Source organism: Macaca mulatta, chromosome 19 (assembly GCF_049350105.2).
Source record: "Macaca mulatta isolate MMU2019108-1 chromosome 19, T2T-MMU8v2.0, whole genome shotgun sequence".
Classification (NCBI taxonomy): Eukaryota; Metazoa; Chordata; class Mammalia; order Primates; family Cercopithecidae; genus Macaca; species Macaca mulatta.
Window position 1 is genome coordinate 61,952,630 of NC_133424.1, and position 19,627 is coordinate 61,972,256.

Below are 19,627 nucleotides of genomic sequence, written 5' to 3' on the forward strand. Positions count from 1 at the left end.
AGGCCAAGACGGGCGGATCACGAGGTCAGCAGATCGAGACCATCCTGGCTAACCCGGTGAAACCCCGTCTCTACTAAAAAATACAAAAAACTAGCCGGGTGAGGTGGCGGGCGCCTGTAGTCCCAGCTACTCGGGAGGCTGAGGCAGGAGAATGGCGTAAACCCGGGAGGCGGAGCTTGCAGTGAACTGAGATCCGGCCACTGCACTCCAGCCTGGGCGACATAGCGAGACTCTGTCTCAAAAAAAAAAAAAAAAAAAAAAAAACTATCGCTCTGTCTCGCAAAGAGACTCAGAAAGTAAAAATAAAAGTGAGAACTCCCACTAATTAGTGAAAATGCTCAAAGCGGGGGATAAGGAAGGAGACCACTACTACTCCTGCTGCCCTCCTCCCCCCACCTTGCCTAGTTCACAAGACAGGAGGAAAGAGAGAAAGAAACAAAAGTAAGATAAATAGCCAGACAACTTTGGCACCACCACCCAGCCCTAGGAGTTAAAAAAAAAAAAAAGTAATAATAATAACATCAACCCCTGGCCTAAACTACTTGTGTTATCTGTAAATCCTAGACACTGTATGAAAAAAAAAAGCATTGTAAAACTTTTTGTTCTGTTAGCTGATGCACGTAGCCCCCAGTCACGTTTCCCACACTTGCTCGATTTATCACGACCCTTTCACGTGGACCCCTTAAAGTCGTAAGCCTTTAAAAAGGCCAAGTATTTCTTTTTCCGGGAGCTTGGCTCTTAAGACGCGAGTCTGCTGACGCTCCCAGCTGTATAAAAAACCTCTTCCTTCTTTAATCTGGTGTCTGAGGAGTTTTGTCTGTGGCTCATCCTGCTACACAACCTCCACCTCCTGGGTTCAAGCAATTCTCCTGACTCAGCCTCCAGAGCAGCTGGGACTACAGGTGCTCCACCACACCCAGTTAATTTTTTTTTTTTTTTTTTTTTTGAGAGGGAGTCTCGCTCCCAGGCTGGAGTGCGGTGGTGGCACGATCTCCGCTCACTGCAAGCTCCACCGCCTGAGTTCACCCCATTCTTCTGCTTCAGCCTCCTGAGTAGCTGGGACTATAGGCGCCCGCCACCACGACGGGCTAATTTTTTGTATTTTTAGTAGAGATGGGGTTTCACGGTGTTAGCCAGGATGGTGTCGATCATCCTGACCTCGTGATCCGCCCGCCTTGGCCTCCCAAAGTGCTGGGATTACAGGCGTTAGCCACCGCGCCCGGTCTAATATTTGTATTATTAGTAGAGACGGGGGTGTCACCGTGTTAGCCAGGCTGGTCTCGAACTCCTGACCTCGTGATCCGCCCGCCTCTGCCTCCCAGCGTCCTGGGATTACAGGCGTGACTCACTGCGCCCGGCCAGCAGAAGGATATTAAAGAGCACCTGCAGGACCTTTCTAACGGGATGTCGGGGGAAGGGCTTGAAGGAGGAACTAGGGAGGCTTCCATAAGATTTTGATTAACAGCCAGCGCTAGGGAAGGTCACAGGGATACAAAAGGGTAGGAGGAGGATCCAGAGACCTCCAAGTTGTGGACTTCGAAGGCATCCGGTTCCTTTCCCAGCTTTGTCAAGAATTCCCTGGGCGGCGGACACCCTCAAAATAAAAAAAACGGGAACCACAGGGAAGGGGAAAAAGAAGAACCACAAGCGTTTTGAGAAACAAACAGAGGCTGGGCCTAGGGCCTGGGGTGTGCCCTGCAACTGGGGGGGGTGGGGCTGGATGTTCTTGGAGTCAGGGAGCAGCAGCCTCCCACAGGATGTGAGAGAGGAACTGGGGTCTCCAGTCACGGGAGCCAGGAGCCGGCCAGGGCCGCAGGCAGGAAGGGAGCGAGGCTGAAGGGAACGTGAGCCGACCAGGCCCCGATTGAGGGAGGAGGGAAGGGCCTGGACCCCTGGGCCTGAGGGAGGAGGGGCTGGGGGTCTGGACAGTGCGTCTGAGGGAGGAGGGGCTGGGGGTCTCGACACTGGTTCTGAGGGAGGAGGGGCTGGGGGCCTGGACGCCTGGGACGGAGGGAGGAGGCACTGGGGGTCTGGACACTGGGTCCGAGGGAGGAGGGGTTGGGGGCCCGGACTCCTCGGTCGGAGGGTGGAGGGGCTGGTGGCCCGGACTCCTGGGTCCGAGGGAGGAAGGGTTGGGGGCCCGGACTCCTCGGTCGGAGGGTGGAGGGGCAGGCGGCCCGGACTCCTGGGTCCGAGGGAGGAAGGGTTGGGGGCCCGGACTCCTCGGTCGGAGGGTGGAGGGGCTGGGGGCCCGGACTCCTCGGTCGGAGGGTGGAGGGGTTGGCGGCCCGGACTCCTGGGTCCGAGGGAGGAGGGGTTGGCGGCCCGGACTCCTCGGTCGGAGGGTGGAGGGGCTGGGGGCCCGGACTCCTCGGTCGGAGGGTGGAGGGGCTGGGGGCCCGGACTCCTCGGTCGGAGGGTGGAGGGGTTGGGGGCCCGGACTCCTGGGTCCGAGGGAGGAGGGGCTGGGGCCTGAGGGGGACGGAAGGGGCGTGGCCGAGCTCGGGGCCGGGACTCTCAGCCTATCAAGTTTCTGTAATTAATTAACTGAGATCCAGTTCAGGGGTGAAAGTTCTTCAGGTAGGAGGAGGGCATTGTTGTCAGTCTGGACCGAGCCCGCAGAGCCCCTCCTCGGCGTCCTGGTCCCGGCCCTGCCCTTGGTACCCCGGGAGGAAGGGGCGGGCCGGGGGTCGGGAGGAGTCACGTGCCCCCTCCCGCCCCAGGTCGTCCTCTCAGCATGAGGGTCCCGCGGCCTCAGCCCTGGGCGCTGGGGCTCCTGCTCTTTCTCCTGCCCGGGAGCCTGGGCGCAGGTGAGGGCCGCTGCGGGCCGGGGCCCTGCTGCAGGCGGGCGGTGGGAGGCGGCCCCAGGCAGGCAGGGGCGAAGCCAGCGGGACCCGAGTTCCCCGCGAGTCCCGGGCGCTGCCTTCTCCGCTCAGTTCACTTTCTCAGCGTCTCCTGCTGGGCCTGAGGCTGAGAACCACCTGTCGCTTCTGTGTCTCTGTTTCCCTCTCTCTCTCTCTGGGCCTCTGTCTGGGTCTCTGTCCCTTTCTCTCTCTCTCTCTCTGGGTCTCTGTTTCTCTCCCTGGGTCTCTGTCTCTGTCTTTCTGTCTCTCTGGGTCTCTGTCCCTCTCTCTCTCTGTGTCTCTGTCCTTCTCTCTCTGTCTCTCTCTGGGTCTCTGTCCCCCCCCCCCCCGGTCTCTGTCCTTCTCTCTCTCTCTCTCTCTGGGTCTCTGTCTCTCTCTCTCTGGGTCTCTGTCTCTCTCTCTCTGGGTCTCTGTCTCTGTCTCCCTCTCTCTCTCTGGGTCTCTGTCCCCTCCCTCTGAATCTTCCCTCTCCATAATAGATTCTTCTCCCTCCCTGGATATCTGTCCCACTGCAATCTAGTTCCCCGCCCATGTTCTCCCTTCAGCTCTGTCTCTGTCTGCAGAAAGCCACCTCTCCCTCCTGTACCACCTCACCGCGGTGTCCTCGCCTGCCCCGGGGACGCCTGCCTTCTGGGTGTCCGGCTGGCTGGGCCCGCAGCAGTACCTGAGCTACGACAGCCTGAGGGGCCAGGCGGAGCCCTGTGGAGCTTGGGTCTGGGAAAACCAAGTGTCCTGGTATTGGGAGAAAGAGACCACAGATCTGAGGATCAAGGAGAAGCTCTTTCTGGAAGCTTTCAAAGCTTTGGGGGGAAAAGGTGAGATTCGAATCCGGAGGGGCAAGGGGCTGGGTCCATGCTCCTGGGCCCCACTTACATGTGTGTGGGCGCCCCAGGCCCCTACACTCTGCAGGGCCTGCTGGGCTGTGAACTGAGCCCTGACAACACCTCGGTGCCCACCGCCAAGTTCGCCCTGAACGGCGAGGAGTTCATGAATTTCGACCTCAAGCAGGGCACCTGGGGTGGGGACTGGCCCGAGGCCCTGGCTATCAGTCAGCGGTGGCAGCAGCAGGACAAGGCGGCCAACAAGGAGCTCACCTTCCTGCTATTCTCTTGCCCACACCGGCTGCGGGAGCACCTGGAGAGGGGCCGTGGAAACCTGGAGTGGAAGGGTGAGCCGGATCTGCAGCCACAGGCTGTTCTGTCCTCTCTGCCATCACGCCCACCTGCCTCAGTTCCCCTGTCAGGACCCTCAGTCAGCCTCCCACTGCAGCCCACGCTCTGCCCCCATTCCTCAGGGGTTTTTCTACATTCAGCCCTCCCATGGCTCCCCAGCGCCCCCCAAGACAAACTCTTGGCTTCCTTGCCTTTTTTTGTTGAGACGAAGTTTCACTCTTGTTGCCCAGGCTGGAGTGCAATGGTGTGATCTCGGCTCACTGTAACCTCCGCCTCCCGGGTTCAAGTGATTCTCCTGCCTCAGCCTCCCTAGTAACTGGATTACAGGCATGCATCACCATGCCTGGCTAATTTTGTATTTTTAGTAGAGGCGGGGTTTCTTCATGCTGGTCAGGCTGGTCTCAAATTCCCAACCGCAGGTGATCCGCCCGTCTCAGCCTCCCAAAGTGCTGGGATTACAAGCGTGAGCCATCGCACCTGGCTGTCTTTTTTTTTTTTTTTTTTTTTTTTTTTGAGACAGATTCTCTGTCACCCCAGGCTGGAGTGTGGTGGCACAATCTCAGCTCACTGCAGCCTGAACCTCCCAGGCTCAAGCAATCCTCCCACGTCAGCCTCCCAAGTAGCTGCGACCACAGCATCGTCACACCTGGCTGACTTTAATTTTTATAGACACAGTGTCTCACTACGTTGCCCAGGCTGGTCTTGAACTCCTAGGCTCAAGCAGTCTTACTGCTTTGGCCTCCTGAATAGCTGAGATTACAGGTGCATACCACCATAACTGGCTAATTTTTTTTTTAGTTTTCCGCACAGTCTGCCTCCCAGGCTAGTGTGCAGCAGCGTGATCTCAGCTCGCTGCACACTCTGCCTCCTGGGTTTAAGCGATTCTCCTGCTGCAGCCTCATGAGTAGCTGGCACTACAGGCACATCCACCATCTCTGGCTAATTTTTGTAGTTTTAGTAGAGACAGGGTTTCGTCATGTTAGCTAGGCTGGTCTCAAACTCTTGACCTCAAGTGATCCACTCACCTCAGCCTCCCAAAGTGGTGGGATTACAGGCGTGAGCCACCGCATTTGACCATAACTGGCTAATTTTTAAAATTTGTTGTAGAGATGGCATCTCGCTGTGCTGCCCAGGCCAGACTCAAACTCCTGGCCTCAAGTGATTCTCCCACTTTGGCCTCTCAGGGTGCTGGGATGACAGGTGTGAACCACTGTGCTTGGCCTTCCTTGCCTTAATGCCCTCGTCAGACCCACGCAGCAGCACTTGTCTCTACACAGCTGTCAGAGTCTAGGCTCCAGCCACCCAACATGAGCAATCTTCTCCCTCTGAGCATTTGTTCATCCAGTTCCCCCGGCCCCTCTCTGTTCCACCCTTCCCCCTCTCTGCATATACTCCAGCCCTCCTTATTCTTCAAGGTCGGGGCTGGATATCACTTCCTCTGAGAAGCCTTCTCTCAGCTCTGTAGGGCAGAGTTCACTGTTTCCTCCCCAGCGGCCCCAGATCCCCATTCATTCAGCTGTTGGCCAAGAGCATTTGCACTGCCAGACGCCGCTCTGGGACGCCGCTCTGGGCCTTGAGCAAAGAGGGAAGTGACACACGTTCACCCTCTGTGGCTTCCAGGCTGCTGGACAAAGATAGATATCGGCTGGGGATTTGCACAGATGTTCATTCCAAGTGCCACAAAGGAGAAGTTGAGACTTAACCAGGTAGTTTTTCTTTGATCGTCTTCTTTCTTTTTTAAGTAGGGAAAATTTCCTTTTTTTTTGAGATGGAGTCTCGCTCTTGTCGCCCAGGCTGGAGTGCAATGGCGCAATCTCGGCTCACTGCAACCTCCGCCTCCCAGCTTCAAGTGATTTCTGCCTCAGCCTCCCGAGTTGCTGGGACTACAGGCACGTACCACCATACCTGGCTAATTTTTGTATTTTTTTTAGTAGAGACAGGGTTTCACCATGTTGGCCGGGATGATCTTGATCTCTTGACCTTGTCATCCGCCTGCCTCGGCTTCCCAAAGTGCTGGGATTACAGACATGAGCCACTGTGCCCGGCCTTTTTTTTTTTTTTTTTTTGAGACAGACTTTTGCATTGTTGCCCAGGCTGTAGTGCAGTGGCACAGTCTTGGCTCACTGCAACCTCCACCTCCCAGGGTCAAGCAATTCTCCTACCTCAGCCTCCCGAGTAGCTGGGAATACGGGCACGCACCACCCTGCCTGGCTAACTTTTGTATTTTTAGTAGAGACGGGTTTCACCATGCTGGCCAGGCTGGTCTCGAACACCTGATCTCGTGATCCGCCCACCTTGGCCTCCCAAAGTGCTGGGATTATAGGCGTGAGCCACCACACCTGGCCTAAGTAGGGAAAGTTTCAAACCACACTTAAGTAGACACAATAGTATAAAAAGGACCAGGCATGGTGGCTCATGCCTGTAATCACAGCATTTTGGGAGGCCAAGGCAGGTGGATTGCTTCATCCCAGGAGTTCAAGACCAGCCTGGGCAACATAGCAAGACCTCATCTCTACTAAAAACTCAAAAAATTAGCCTGGCATGGTGGTATGTGCCTCTAGTCCCAGCCACTGGGGAGGCTATGGTGGGAGGATCACTTGAGCTCAGGAGTTTGAGGCAGTAGTGAACTGTGATTGCAATCTTGCACTCCAGCCCAGACTACAGAGCCAGACCCTGTCTCAAAAAGAAAAAAAATATGATGGCCAGACGCGGTGGCTCATGCCTGAATTCCAACACTTTGGGAGGCTGAGGTGGGCAGATCACTTAACAGGAGTTTGAGATAAGCCTGGCCGACATAGTGAAACCCCATCTCTACTAAAAATACAAAAATTAGCCAGGTGCGGTGGTGGGCGCTTGTAATCCCAGCTACCCTCCACTTCAAGTGATCCACCCTCCTTGGCCTCCCAAAGTGCAAGAGTCACGGTGCCCGGCCAGAGTGTTTTGTTGATAAGTACTTTAGTATGTAACTCTACTAGGTAAGGGCATGTAAAAAAAATTAATACCAAAACCATTATCACACCTACGATCAATTAACTGTAACTCCTTAATGGCATCAGATGTCTAGTTTTTGTTCACATTTTCCTGACTGTAAATTTTTTTTTTTTTTTTTTGAGACAGTCTCTTTCTCTGTCACCCAGGCTGGAGTGCAGTGGCCGGATCTCAGCTCACTGCAAGCTCCGCCTCCCAGGTTTACGCCATTCTCCTGCCTCGGCCTCCTGAGTAGCTGAGACTACAGGCGCCTGTCACCTTGCCCGGCTAGTTTTTTGTATTTTTTTAGTAGAGACGGGGTTTCACCGTGTTAGCCAGGATGGTCTCGATCTCCTGACCTCGTGATCTCCCCGTCTCGGCCTCCCAAAGTGCTGGGATTACAGGCGTGAGCCACGGCGCCCGGCCTGTAAATGTTTTTTAAAGTTTGAATCAGCATCCAGCAAGGTCCACACATTTTGTTGTCTTTTCAGTGTCTTTTTCTGATTGTTGAATTTTTCTTTCTTTTTTTTTTTTTTTTTTTTTTGAGACGGAGTCTCGCTCTGTCGCCCAGGCTGGAGTGCAGTGGCGCGATCTCGGCTCACTACAAGCTCCGCCTCCTGGGTTCACGCCATTCTCCGGCCTCAGCCTCCTGAGTAGCTGGGACTACAGGCGCCCGCCACTGCGCCCGGCTAATTTTTTCTATTTTTAGTAGAGACGGGGTTTCACCATGGTCTCGATCTCCTGACCTTGTGATCCGCCCGCCTCGGCCTTCCAAAGTGCTGGGATTACAGGCGTGAGCCACCGCGCCCGGCCTTCTTTTTTTTTTTTAAATTGAGACAGGGTCTTGCTCTGTTGCCAGACTGGAGTCCAGTGGTGCAATCATAGCTCACTGCAGCCGGAACCTCCTGAGCTCAAGTAATTCTCCCACTTGAGCCTCACCGGTAGCTAGGACCACAGGTGTACGCCATCAGGCCTAGCTATTTTTTTGTTTGTTTGTTTCTTGAGACGAAGTCTTACTCTGTCGCCCAGACTGGAGTGCAGAGGCACGATCTCGGCTCGTTGCAACTTCTGCCTCCCGGGTCCAAGCAATTCTCCTGCCTCAGCCTCCCAAGTAGCTGGGATTACAGGCGCACACCACCATGCCTGGCTATTTTTTGTATCTTTAATAGAGACAGAGTTTCACCATGTTGGCCAGGCAGGTTTTGAACTCCCGACCCCAGGTGATCCACCTCCCTCGGCCTCCCAAAGTGTTGGGATTACAGGCATGAGCCACCGCGATCAGCCGTATTTTTTTTTTCTTTTTTTTTTTTGGAGACGGAGTCTCGCTCTCTCGCCCAGGCTGGAGTGCAGGGGTGCCATCTCAGCTCACTGCAACCTCCACCTCCCAGGTTCAAGCGATTCTCCTGCCTCAGCCTCCTGAGTAGCTGGGATTACAGGCGCCTGCCACCACGCCTGGCTAATTTTTGTATTTTTAGTAGAGATGGGGTTTCACGTGTTAGCCAGGATGGTCTCGATCTCTTGACTCGTGATCCGCCCTCCTCGGCCTCCCAAAGTGCTGGAATTACAGGCATGAGCCACTGTGCCTGGCCATAATTTTTGTATTTTTAGTAGAGACAAGGTTTCACCATGTTGGTCAGGCTGGTCTTGAACTCCTGACCTCATGATCCGCCTACCTCGGCCTCCCAAAGTGCTGGGATTACAGGCGTGAGCTACTGTGCCCGGCTGGATTCCAATTTTTTATCAGATAGGTGTTTTGCAAATATTCCTTACACTCTCTAAGTTGTCTTTTCATTGTTTTAACTGTGCCTTTCAGAAAGAAAAAGTTTTTAACTTCGATAAAATAGTTTATTCTTTTTTTTTTTTTTTAATCATGGGTTATGCTTTTGGTGTCTTATTTCAGAAGTAAGCACTAAACCCAAAATCAGCTAGATCTTCTCCTGTGTATTTTACGAGTTTTAAAGTTTTGCATTTTATAGTTAGGTCTGTGATTCATTTTGAGGTAATTTGAGTTACTTGTGATCTTGAGTGTCTTTTGATTTACAGGTTTCCCATTTTCTTTTTTTTTTTTTCCCCTCGTAATTGTGGTTTGAAGAAAGTCCGTTTATGTCCTATTGAGTTTCCCTCAGACTGGATTTTACCCTTTGCATCCTCTGATGTTGCTGGACATAGTCCTCCTTCTCTTCTTTAAAGGAGCAGCTCGATCTGCAAGCTTGATCAGATTCTGGTTCAGTTTTTATGGCAAGAAAAGTTTCGGCCGGGCGCCTGTAATCCCAGCACTTTGGGAGGCCGAGACGGGCGGATCACAAGGTCAGGAGATCGAGACCATCCTGGCTAACACGGTGAAACCCCGTCTCTACTAAAAAAATACAAAAATTAGCTGGGCGAGGTGGCGGGCGCCTGTAGTCCCAGCTATACTGGAGGCTGAGGCAGGAGAATGGCTTGAACCCAGGAGGCGGAGCTTGCAGTGAGTGGAGATCGCACCACTGCACTCCAGCCTGGGCGACAGGGCGAGACTCCGTCTCAAAAAAAAAAAAAACAAAAACAAAAAACAACTTTCTGGGTAGTTGGTGGTTATGTCTGTGTGCATAGGCTGCAAATATCTGCTCGCTTCTGTGCTGTTCTGCGGACCACTGGATTCGGGTGTTACAAAGTTCTCTGTCAGGTTTTCTCCTGATGCTTTTAGCGGACAGCCATGGCCACTGCCTTAATCTTTTTTATTTATTTATTTATTTATTTTTGAGATGGAGTCTTGCTCTGTCGCCCAGGTTGGAGTGCAGTGGTGTGATCTCGGCTCACTGCAACCTCTGCCTTCCAGGTTCAGGCGATTCTCCTGCCTCAGCCTCCTGAGTAGCTGGGATTACAGGCGCATGCCACTATGCCCGGCTAATTTTTGTATTTTTTTGGTAGAGATGGGGTTTCACCATGTTGGTCAGGCTGGTCTTAAACTCCTGACCTTGTGATCCACCTGCCTCGGCCTCCCAAAATGCTGGGATTACAGGCATCAGGCATGAGCCAGCGCGCCTGGCCTTTTTTTTTTTTTTTTTTTTTTTTTTTTTTTTTTGAGAGGGAGTCTGCCTCTGTCACCAGGCTGGAGTGCAGTGGGCATGATCTCGGTTGACTGCAACCTCCACCCCTCAGGTTCAAGTCATCCTCCTGCCTCAGCCTCCTTAGTCGCTGGAATTACAGGTGCACACTACCACACCCAGCTACTTTTTGTATTTTTAGTAGAGACGGGGTTTCACCATGTTGGCCAGGATGGATTTCTTTTTTTTTAGAGAGATGGAGTTTCACTCTTATTGCCCAGGCTGTAATACAATGGCATGAACTCGGCTCACTGCAACCTCTGCCTCCTAGATTCAAGTAATCCTCCTGCCTCAGCCTCCAGGGTAGCTGGGACTACAGGCATGCGCCACCATGCACAGCTAATTTTTATATTTTTAGTAGAGACGGGGTTTCACCATGTTGGCGAAGCTGGTCTTGAACTCCTGACATCAGGTGATCCGCCTGCCTCAGCCTCGCAGAGTGCTGGGATTACAGATGTGAGCCACCATGCCTGGCCTGGTTTGGTATTTTGTTAAACAGAACCAGGCCGGGCGCGGTGGCTCAAGCCTGTAATCCCAGCACTTTGGGAGGCCGAGGCGGGTGGATCACGAGGTCAGGAGATCGAGACTATCCTGGCTAACATGGTGAAACCCCGTCTCTACTAAAAATACAAAAAACTAGCCGGGCGTGGTGGCGGGCGCCTGTAGTCTCAGCTACTTGGGAGGCTGAGGCGGGAGAATGGCGTGAACCCGGGAGGCGGAGCTTGCAGTGAGCCGAGATCACGCCACTGCACTCCAGCCTGGGAGACACAGCGAGACTCCGTCTCAAAAAAAAAAAAAAAAAAAAACAGAACCAAAGGCCAGACAGATTTTCTGTGCTTGGATTTAGTCTATATTGGAGCTACCTTGGAGGCTAAAGGCACGCGGCTTTGAGCGCGACACAGGAAGATACAGATTTGCTGAAAAGAATAGTAAACATAAAGCAGAAGCCAGAACTGCTGATGGCGGTCAGCCTGGCCCTCCCTTCCACTTGACTGTGCAGCAAATTCTGCCAACTTGCCAGAGAGGCAGCTCCAGGAGAGAGAAGCTGCTAGGCTTTCCTCAAGCAGCAAATGTTTTCTGCTGAGCAACCAAAACCACGATCCCAGCCAAGACCCACGATTGTCCAGATCTACCCTCCCCGAAGGGAACTTGGGCAGTAATGCCCAGCCCTAGGCAGTTGCTGAAATCTTCGCCTTTTTTTTTTTTTTTTTTTTTTTCTTTTTTAGCTGGGATCTTGCTCTGTCACCCAGACTGAAGTGGAGTGCAGTGACATTGTCATAGCTCCATGTAGCCTTGGACTCCCAAGCTTAAGCAGTCCTCCCGCCTCAGCCTTCCAAGTAGCAGGGACTACAGGCACACGCCACCATGCCTGGCTAACATTTTCTATTTTTTTGTAGAGATGGGGTATTACTTTGTTGCCCAGGCTGGCCTAGCAGTCTTGGGTTTGGCCGGGCCTGGTGGCTCATGCCTATAATCCCAGCACTTTGGGAGGCTGAGGCAGGCGGATCACAAGGTCAGGAGTTCAAGACCAGCCTGGCCAATATGGTGAAACCCTGTCTCTACTAAAAATACAAAAATTAGCCAGGTGTGGTGGTGGGCGCCTGTAATCCCAGCTACTTGATAGGCTGAGGCAGGAGAATTGCTTAAACCCGGGAGGCAGAGGTTGCAGTGAGCCAAGATCGTGCCACTGCACTCCAGCCTGGGGGACAGAAAGAGACTTCATCTCAAAAAAAAAACCAAAAAATAGAAATCCTGGGCATAAGGGATCTTTCTGCCTTGACTTCCCAAGGTGCTGGGATTGCAGGTATGAGCCACCGCACGCGCTTTTTTTTTTTTTTTTTTTTCTTTGAGACAGGCACTTGCACTGTTGCCTAGACTGGAGTGCAGTAGCGGGATTAGAGTTCACTGCAGCCTCAACCTCCCAAGCTCAGGCGATCTTCCTACCTCAGCCTCCCTGAAGGGATGGGGCCACAGGTGTGTACCCCCACACGTAGTTAATTTTTAAAGTTTTTCAGAGACGGGTTTCTCCATGTCGCCCAGGCTGGTCTTGAACTCCTGGCTTCCAGTGATCCTCCTGCCTCAGCTTCCCGAAGTGCTGGGATTACAGGCGTGAGACCACTGCACCCAACCTTTTTTCACTCCCTTAACGAAACCTTTGATTGAACAAAAATTCTTAATTTTGGTGAAGTTCAGTTTATCTATTTCAATTTATACATTTTATAAAGTTTATGAATTTTTTTGTTTGTTTGTTTTGTTTGTTTTTTTTGTTTGTTTTTTTTTATTTTTTTATTTTTTATTTTTTATTTTTTATTTTTTTAATTTTTTTTTTTTTGAGACGGAGTCTCGCTCTGTCGCCCAGGCTGGAGTGCAGTGGCCGGATCTCAGCTCACTGCAAGCTCCGCCTCCCGGGTTCACGCCATTCTCCTGCCTCAGCCTCCCGAGTAGCTGGGACTACAGGCGCCCGCCACCTCGCCCGGCTAGTTTTTTTTTTTTGTATTTTAGTAGAGACGGGGTTTCACTGTGTTAGCCAGGATGGTCTCGATCTCCTGACCTCATGATCCGCCCGTCTCGGCCTCCCAAAGTGCTGGGATTACAGGCTTGAGCCACCGCGCCCGGCCTTTTGTTTGTTTTTTTGAGACGGAGTCTCGCTCTCGCCCAGGCTGGAGTGCAAGTGGCGCGATCTCCTCCGCTCACTGCAAGCTCCGCCTCCCGGGTTCCCGCCATTCTCCTGCCTCAGCCTCCCGAGTAGCTGGGACTACAGGCGCCAGCCACCACGCTCGGTTAGTTTTTTGTATTTTTAGTAGAGATGGGGTTTCACCGAGTTAGCCAGGATGGTCTCGATCTCCTGACCTTGTGATCCGCCCGCCTCGGCCTCCCAAAGTGCTGGGATTACAGGCGTGAGCCACCGCGCCCAGCCTTTTTCTTTTTTTTTTTTTAGACGGAGTCTTGCTCTGTCGCCCGGGCTGGAATGCAATGGTGCAACCTCTGCCCACTGCAACCTTCGCATTCCGAGTTCAAGTGGTTCTCCTGTCTCAGCCTCCTGAGTAACTGGGACTATAGGCACCTGCCATCATGCCCAGCTAATTTTATGTATTTTTAGTAGAGATGGGGTTTCACCATATTGGCTAAGCTGGTCTTGAACTCCTCACCTTGTGACCCACCCGCCTCAGCCTCCCAAAGTGCTGGGATTACAGGTGTGAGCCACTGTGCCTGGCCCCAAGTTTATAAATTTTAATTTATAAAGCTCAATTTTATCTTTGATTCTGTAGCTTTGTTGTGTATTCTCTTTAAGGAATCTTTCCTCCGAGAAAGGTATTCACCTATGTCTTCTAGAAGCTTAGTTGATGAATAGCTTCCACATTTAGTGATACCATTGATTTTGAGTTAATTGCCTGTTATGATGAGGGTAGGAGTTGAGGTTCATATGTCCATCCAGCATCATTTGTTGCTAGACCATCATCCCCTCTCCCTCACTGGACTGCAGGGGAGTGTGTTTTGTGTGTAAGGTGTGGATCTGCTTCTGACCCTCTCCTATTCTGCTGATTATTGGACTTAGTGTCAGTACCTCACTCTTGATTTGATGTAGCTTTTTTTTTTTTTTTTTCTTTTTTGAGATGGAGTCGCACTCTGTCGCCCAGGCTGGAGAGTAGTGGTGTGATCTCGGCTTACTGCAAGCTCCGACTCCCGCGTTCACGCCATTCTCCTGCCTCAGCCTCCCAAGTAGCTGGTACTACAGGCGCCCGCCACCACACCCGGCTCATTTTTTTGTATTTTTAGTAGAGATGGAGTTTCACTGTGTTAGCCAGGATGGTCTTGATCTCCTGACCTCCTGATCCGCCCACCTTGGCCTCCCAAAATGCTGGGATTCCAGGTGTGAGCTACTGCACCCATCCTGAATCTATTTTTATGAGAGACATTGGCCTTAAGTTCTCTTTCTTATAATGTCCTTTGTTGTCAAGATGATGCTGACCTCATAAAATATGCTGGGAGAGTGTTTCCTCTGTTTTATTGCCTGAAGAGTTTGCGTAGGAGTAGAATCATTTCTACATTGGAAGAATTCACTAATTGATGTCTTCCGGACCTGGAATTTTAGTTTTCGGAAAGTTTTTTTTTTTTTTTTTTTTTTTTGAGACGGAGTCTCGCTATGTCGCCCAGGGTGGGGTGCAGTGGCCGGATCTCAGCTCACTGCAAGCTCCGCCTCCCGGGTTTTTACGCCATTCTCCTGCCTCAGCCTCCCGAGTAGCCGGGACTACAGGTGCCCACCACCTCGCCTGGCTAGTTTTTTGTATTTTTTAGTAGAGACAGAGTTTCACTGTGTTAGCCAGGATGGTCTCGAACTCCTGACCTCGTGATCCGCCCGTCTCGGCCTCCCAAAGTGCTGGGATTACAGGCTTGAGCCACCGCGCCCGGCCAGTTTTCGGAAAGTTTTAAACTATGGATTAAACATTTTATTTATTTATTTTTTTTTGAGACGGAGTCTCGCTCTGTCGCCCAGACTGGAGTGCAGTGGCGCGATCTCGGCTCACTGCAAGCTCCGCCTCTCGGGTTCATGCCATTCTCCTGCCTCAGCCTCCCGAGTAGCCGGGACTACAGGCGCCCACAACCGTGCCCGGCTAATTTTTTGTATTTTTAGTAGAGACGGGGTTTCACCGTGGTCTCGATCTCCTGACCTTGTGATCCGCCCGTCTCGGCCTCCCAAAGTGCTGGGATTACAGGCGTGAGCCACCGCGCCCGGCGGATTAAACATTTTAAATAGGCCGGGCACGGTGCATCACGCCTGTAATCCCAACACTTTGAGAGGCTGAAGTGGGTAGATCACAATGTCAGGAATTTGAGACCAGCTTGGCCAATATGGTGAGACCCTGTCTCTACTAAAAACAAAATTACCTGGTGTGGTGGTGTGTGCACCTGTAGTCCCAGCTACTCGGGAGACTGAGAGAGAAGAAACACTTGAACCCAGGAGGCGGGGGTTGCAGTGAGCTGAGATCATGCGTGGGTGACAGAGCAAGACTCTATCTCAGAAAAAAAAAAAAAAAAAAAAAAAGGCCGGGCGTGGTGGCTCATGCCTGTAATTCCAGCACTTTGTGAGGCTGAGGCGGGCAGATCACGAGGTCAGGAGATTGAGACCAACATCCTGGCTAAGATGGTGAAACCCCATCTCTACTAAAAATACAAAAAACTATTGGCGTGGTGACGGGCGCCTGTAGTTGCAGCTACTCGGGAGGCTGAAGCAGGAGAATGGCCTAAACCTGGGAGGCGGAGCTTGCAGTGAGCAGAGATCCTGCCACTGCACACCAGCCTGGACGACAGAGCGAGACTCCGTCTCAAAAAAAAAAAAAAAATGGGCCAGGCGCGGTGGCTCAAGCCTGTAATCCCAGCACTTTGGGAGGCCGAGACGGGCGGATCACGAGGTCAGGAGATCGAGACCATCCTGGCTAACACGGTGAAACCCCGTCTCTATTAAGAAATACAAAAAAAAAAAACTAGCCAGGCGAGGTGGCGGGCGCCTGTAGTCCCAGCTACTCGGGAGGCTGAGGCCGGAGAATGGCGTGAACCCGGGAGGCGGAGCTTGCAGTGAGCTGAGATCCGGCCACTGCACTCCAGCCTGGGTGACAGAGCGAGACTCCGTCTCAAAAAAAAAAAAAAAAAATACTTACAGGACTGCTGACATTTTAAATTTCCTCTTGTGTCAGTTTAGAAGGTTGTATTTATCAAGAATGTGTTCAGTTCATCTAAATTTTCAAATGTGTTAGTATGGAATTTTTCATAATTATCCTCTATCTTTTTTTTTTCCTTTCCCCAAGACGGGGTCTCGCTCTGTCACTCAGGCTGGAGTGCAGTGGCACGATCCCAGCTCACTGCAACCTCTGCCTTCCAGGTTCAAGCGATTCTCCTGCCTCAGCCTCCTGAGTAGCTGGGACTACAGGTGCCCAGCTAATTTTTGTATTTTTAGTAGAGATGGGGTTTCACCACGTTGGCCAGTCTGGTCTCAAACTCCTGACCCCAGGTGATCCACCCACTTTGGCCTCCCAAAGTGTTGGGATTACAGGCGTGAGCCACCATGCCCAGCCCAGGGAGGTGACATCTTGAGGGGACACCTTCAGGGTGGATAGGTTCAGTCTCTGTCACCTGGGAAGCGCCTCCTCTTTTACCACCACATTATCCGGGGTTAGCACATTGCAAACATGGAGGCCTCTTTCTGTCATTACCCAGCCCTGGCCCTGGGAGTGGTGGGCTCGGGGCTTAGACCTGTCTGCCTGGTTTCCTGCAGAGCCCCCCTCCATGCGCCTGAAGGCCCGACCCGGCAACCCTGGCTTTTCCGTGCTTACCTGCAGCGCCTTCTCCTTCTACCCTCCGGAACTGCAACTGCGGTTCCTGCGGAATGGGATGGCCGCTGGCACCGGACAGGGCGACTTCGGCCCCAACAGTGACGGCTCCTTCCACGCCTCGTCGTCACTAACAGTCAAAAGTGGCGATGAGCACCACTACTGCTGCATCGTGCAGCACGCGGGGCTGGCGCAGCCCCTCAGGGTGGAGCTGGGTGAGGCCCCGCCCGGTGGTGATGCTCCTGGTTTCCCGTTGCCTTGTCTCACTGCTGTGCCGGTCCTTCCTGAGTCTGACCTTCCTCCCCGCTGCTGCCATCTCCTTGAATCTGACTGCCTTGTGCCTCGCGCCTTTCAGTGCCCCCAAAGCCTGATGCCTTGTCCTTCCCAAGGCCGACTGCCTTCCGTCCTGCTGCTTCTGGCCTCACTGAGTCTGAAGAGCTGTTAACCACCATGGCCAGTCCTCCCTGAGTCTGACCGTCTTCCATCCTGCTGCTGCTGCAGCTGCAGGTCTTCCTGGAATCTGACCATTCGTTGTCTGCTATGCCCGTCCTCACCAAGACTGACCACTTGCTGCCTTGCTACTGCCGGGGCCCATGAGGCTGACTTCCCACTGCTCTGCCTGCCTCTCCCCGCTGCGCCGGGACAGCCCCACCCTGCCGCTGCTGGTCCATTGCCAGTGTGACCACGGCGGCCGCTCGTGCTGTGGCTGGTTCTTACATCCAGCCTGGGGGCACCCTGCCGAGATCGCCCGCCTGGCCTTGCCTCTGTCCATCAGACACTTGGTGCTGGGATCTCCAAGGCTGGGAGGGACTGGGACCCCCCAGTGCTGTGTCCTGACTGGGTGGGGGTGGACGGGCTGCTCCACATCTCACAGCGTTCTCTGGCTGCAGAAACTCCAGCCAAGTCCTCGGTGCTCGTGGTGGGAATCGTCATCGGTGTCTTGCTACTCACGGCAGCGGCTGTAGGAGGAGCTCTGTTGTGGAGAAGGATGAGGAGTGGGCTGCCAGGTGTGGGCAGCGGGAGGAAGAGCCTTGGAGAGAGGGACAGAGACCCCAAGAGAGGGGCACACAGACCTGGGAGGAGAGACCTGGTGTGGGGACAGACCCAAAGAGAGGAGGACAAAGACCAGAGAGAAGTGGAGACAGAAACCCAGAGACGGGGGAACAGAGGCACAGAGAGAGGGGACAGAGGAAGGGGGAGACAGAGACCCCGAGGAGGGAGGCAAAGATGTAGAAAGAGGGGGGATGGAAAATTGGGAGAAGGGGAGACAGGCCCAGAAGGAAGGGGTTAGAGACTGAGGGAGTGTGTGTGAGACACACACAGAAATGGGGGATGCCAGTCAGACCCAGAGCACCTCAGAGATTCTGATGACCTCCCCCTCTCTCTCCACAGCCCCTTGGATCTCCCTCCGTGGAGATGACACCGGGTCCCTCCTGCCCACCCCGGGGGAGGCCCAGGATGCTGATTCGAAGGATATAAATGTGATCCCAGCCACTGCCTGACCATCTGCCATTCCGACTGCTAAAAGCGAATGTAGTCAGGCCCCTTTCATGCTGTGAGACCTCCTGGAACACTGGCATCTCTGAGCCTCCAGAAGGGGTCCTGGGCCCTGTTGTCCTCCCTCTGGAGCCCCGTCCTGTGGTCTGCCTCAGTTTCCCCTCCTAATACATATGGCTCTTTTCCACCTCGATAATATAACACGAGTTTGGGCCCGAATCAGTGTGTTCTCATCATTTTTCAGGCAGGGGAGGTAAGGGAATAAATCAGGGGACTGAATGGCCGCTGAGGCTCAGATCTCTCCTACAGGTAACATGCTGCCACGGGGGAACCTGCCAGTTTTATACATCAGGTCATGTATTTTCTTTTTCTTTCTTTTTTTTTTTTTTTTTGACGGAGTCTTGCTCTGTTTGCCCAGGCTGAAGTGCAGTGGCGTGATCTTGGCTCACTGCAAGCTCCACCTCTTGGGTTCACATCATTCTGCCTCAGCCTCCCAAGTAGCTGGGACTACAGGTGCCTGCCACCACACCTGGAAAATTTTTTGTATTTTTAGTAGAGATGGGGTTTCACCATGTTAGCCAGGATAGTCTCGATCTTCTGACCTGGTGATCCACCCGCCTCTGCCTCCCAAAGTGCTGGGATTACAGGTGTGAGCCACTGCGCCCAGCCTGTTCTTTTTTTTTTTTTTTTTTTTTTTTTTTGAGGTGGAATCTTGCTCTAAAGCCCAGGCTGCCAGGCTGGAGTACAGTGGCTTGATCTCGGTTCACCACAACCTCCGCTTCCCAGGTTCAAGCGATTCTCCTGCCTCAGCCTCCCCAGTAGCTGGGATTACAGCCATGTGCCACCACACCTGGCTAATTTTGTATGTTTAGTAGAGACGGGAGTTTCACCATGTTGGTCAGGCTGGTCTGGAACTCTTGACCTTAGGTGATCCACCTGCCTCAGCCTCCCAAAGTTCTGGGATTACAGGCGTTGAGCTACTGTACTCTGGGATTACAGGCGTTGAGCTACTGTGCTCATGTATTTTTAATTCATAACTTTTACAAATGTTTACTGGATAACTGCCGTGCCAGGCATTTTGAGGAATTCTTGGCCACTGTCTGACCATCTGAATCGCTGGAGCAGAAGAGGAGCGAGGAGCACTGTTCACTCTTGGAGGAAATGGGGTATTTCCTCCAGCCCCTCGATTTGGCTCGTCCTTTTTTTTTTTTCCTTTTTTTTTTTCTTTTTTTTTTTTTTTGAGATGGAGTTTCGCTCTTGTTGCCCAGGCTGGAATGCAATGGCGCGATCTCGGCTGACCGCAACCTCCGCCTCCTGGGTTGAAGCGATTCTCCTGCCTCAGCCTCCCAAAGTAGTTGGGATTACAGGCATGCACCACCACACCCAGCTAATTTTGTATGTTTAGTAGAGACGGGGTTTCTCCATTTTGGTCAGGCTGGTCTCGAACTCCCGACCTCAGGTGATCCGCCCGCCTCGGTCTCCCAAAGTGCTGCGATTACAGGCGTGAGCGTGAGCCACTGCGCCCGGCCTTCTTTTCTTTTCTTTCTTTTCTTTTCTTTTTTCTTTTTTCTTTTTTTTTTTTTTTTGGTATAGGACTGTTGGGACGTACACCTCTTTCTTAAACCCTCCTGACAAAGGGAAAGAGGGAAAAATACATTTCCCGTGAGGCGTTGGGGCTAGAACAGCTGGAGGTGGACGGCAGAGTGCCGCGACGACTG

The 19,627-nt window shown here is 52.8% G+C and overlaps 1 protein-coding gene and 2 long non-coding RNA genes across 17 annotated transcripts; 2 read left to right on the forward strand and 1 right to left on the reverse strand.

Moving 5' to 3' along the window:
• The first annotated feature begins 1,709 nt into the window (after nucleotides 1-1,709).
• FCGRT (Fc gamma receptor and transporter) lies at nucleotides 1,710-18,128 on the forward strand. Of its 15 annotated transcripts, none has more exons than XR_013408721.1 (9): nucleotides 1,716-1,844; nucleotides 2,724-2,810; nucleotides 3,410-3,679; nucleotides 3,757-4,032; nucleotides 5,657-5,742; nucleotides 11,942-12,060; nucleotides 16,358-16,627; nucleotides 17,303-17,419; nucleotides 17,805-18,128. XR_013408721.1 is itself a non-coding variant. In NM_001257520.1 (7 exon segments), coding segments are annotated over 6 exon segments (1,098 nt in total). In that variant the 5' UTR covers nucleotides 1,710-1,844; nucleotides 2,724-2,737; the 3' UTR covers nucleotides 17,915-18,126.
• On the reverse strand, nucleotides 4,989-15,131 carry LOC144337257 (uncharacterized). Its single transcript, XR_013410111.1, has 2 exons — nucleotides 14,948-15,131; nucleotides 4,989-5,941 (listed from the first exon to the last, which is right to left on the reverse strand). It is a non-coding gene; the product is annotated as an uncharacterized LOC144337257 (long non-coding RNA).
• LOC144337252 (uncharacterized) lies at nucleotides 8,043-10,164 on the forward strand. The gene is made up of 2 exons (XR_013410106.1): nucleotides 8,043-8,987; nucleotides 9,825-10,164. It is a non-coding gene; the product is annotated as an uncharacterized LOC144337252 (long non-coding RNA).
• Nucleotides 18,129-19,627: the final 1,499 nt, after the last annotated feature.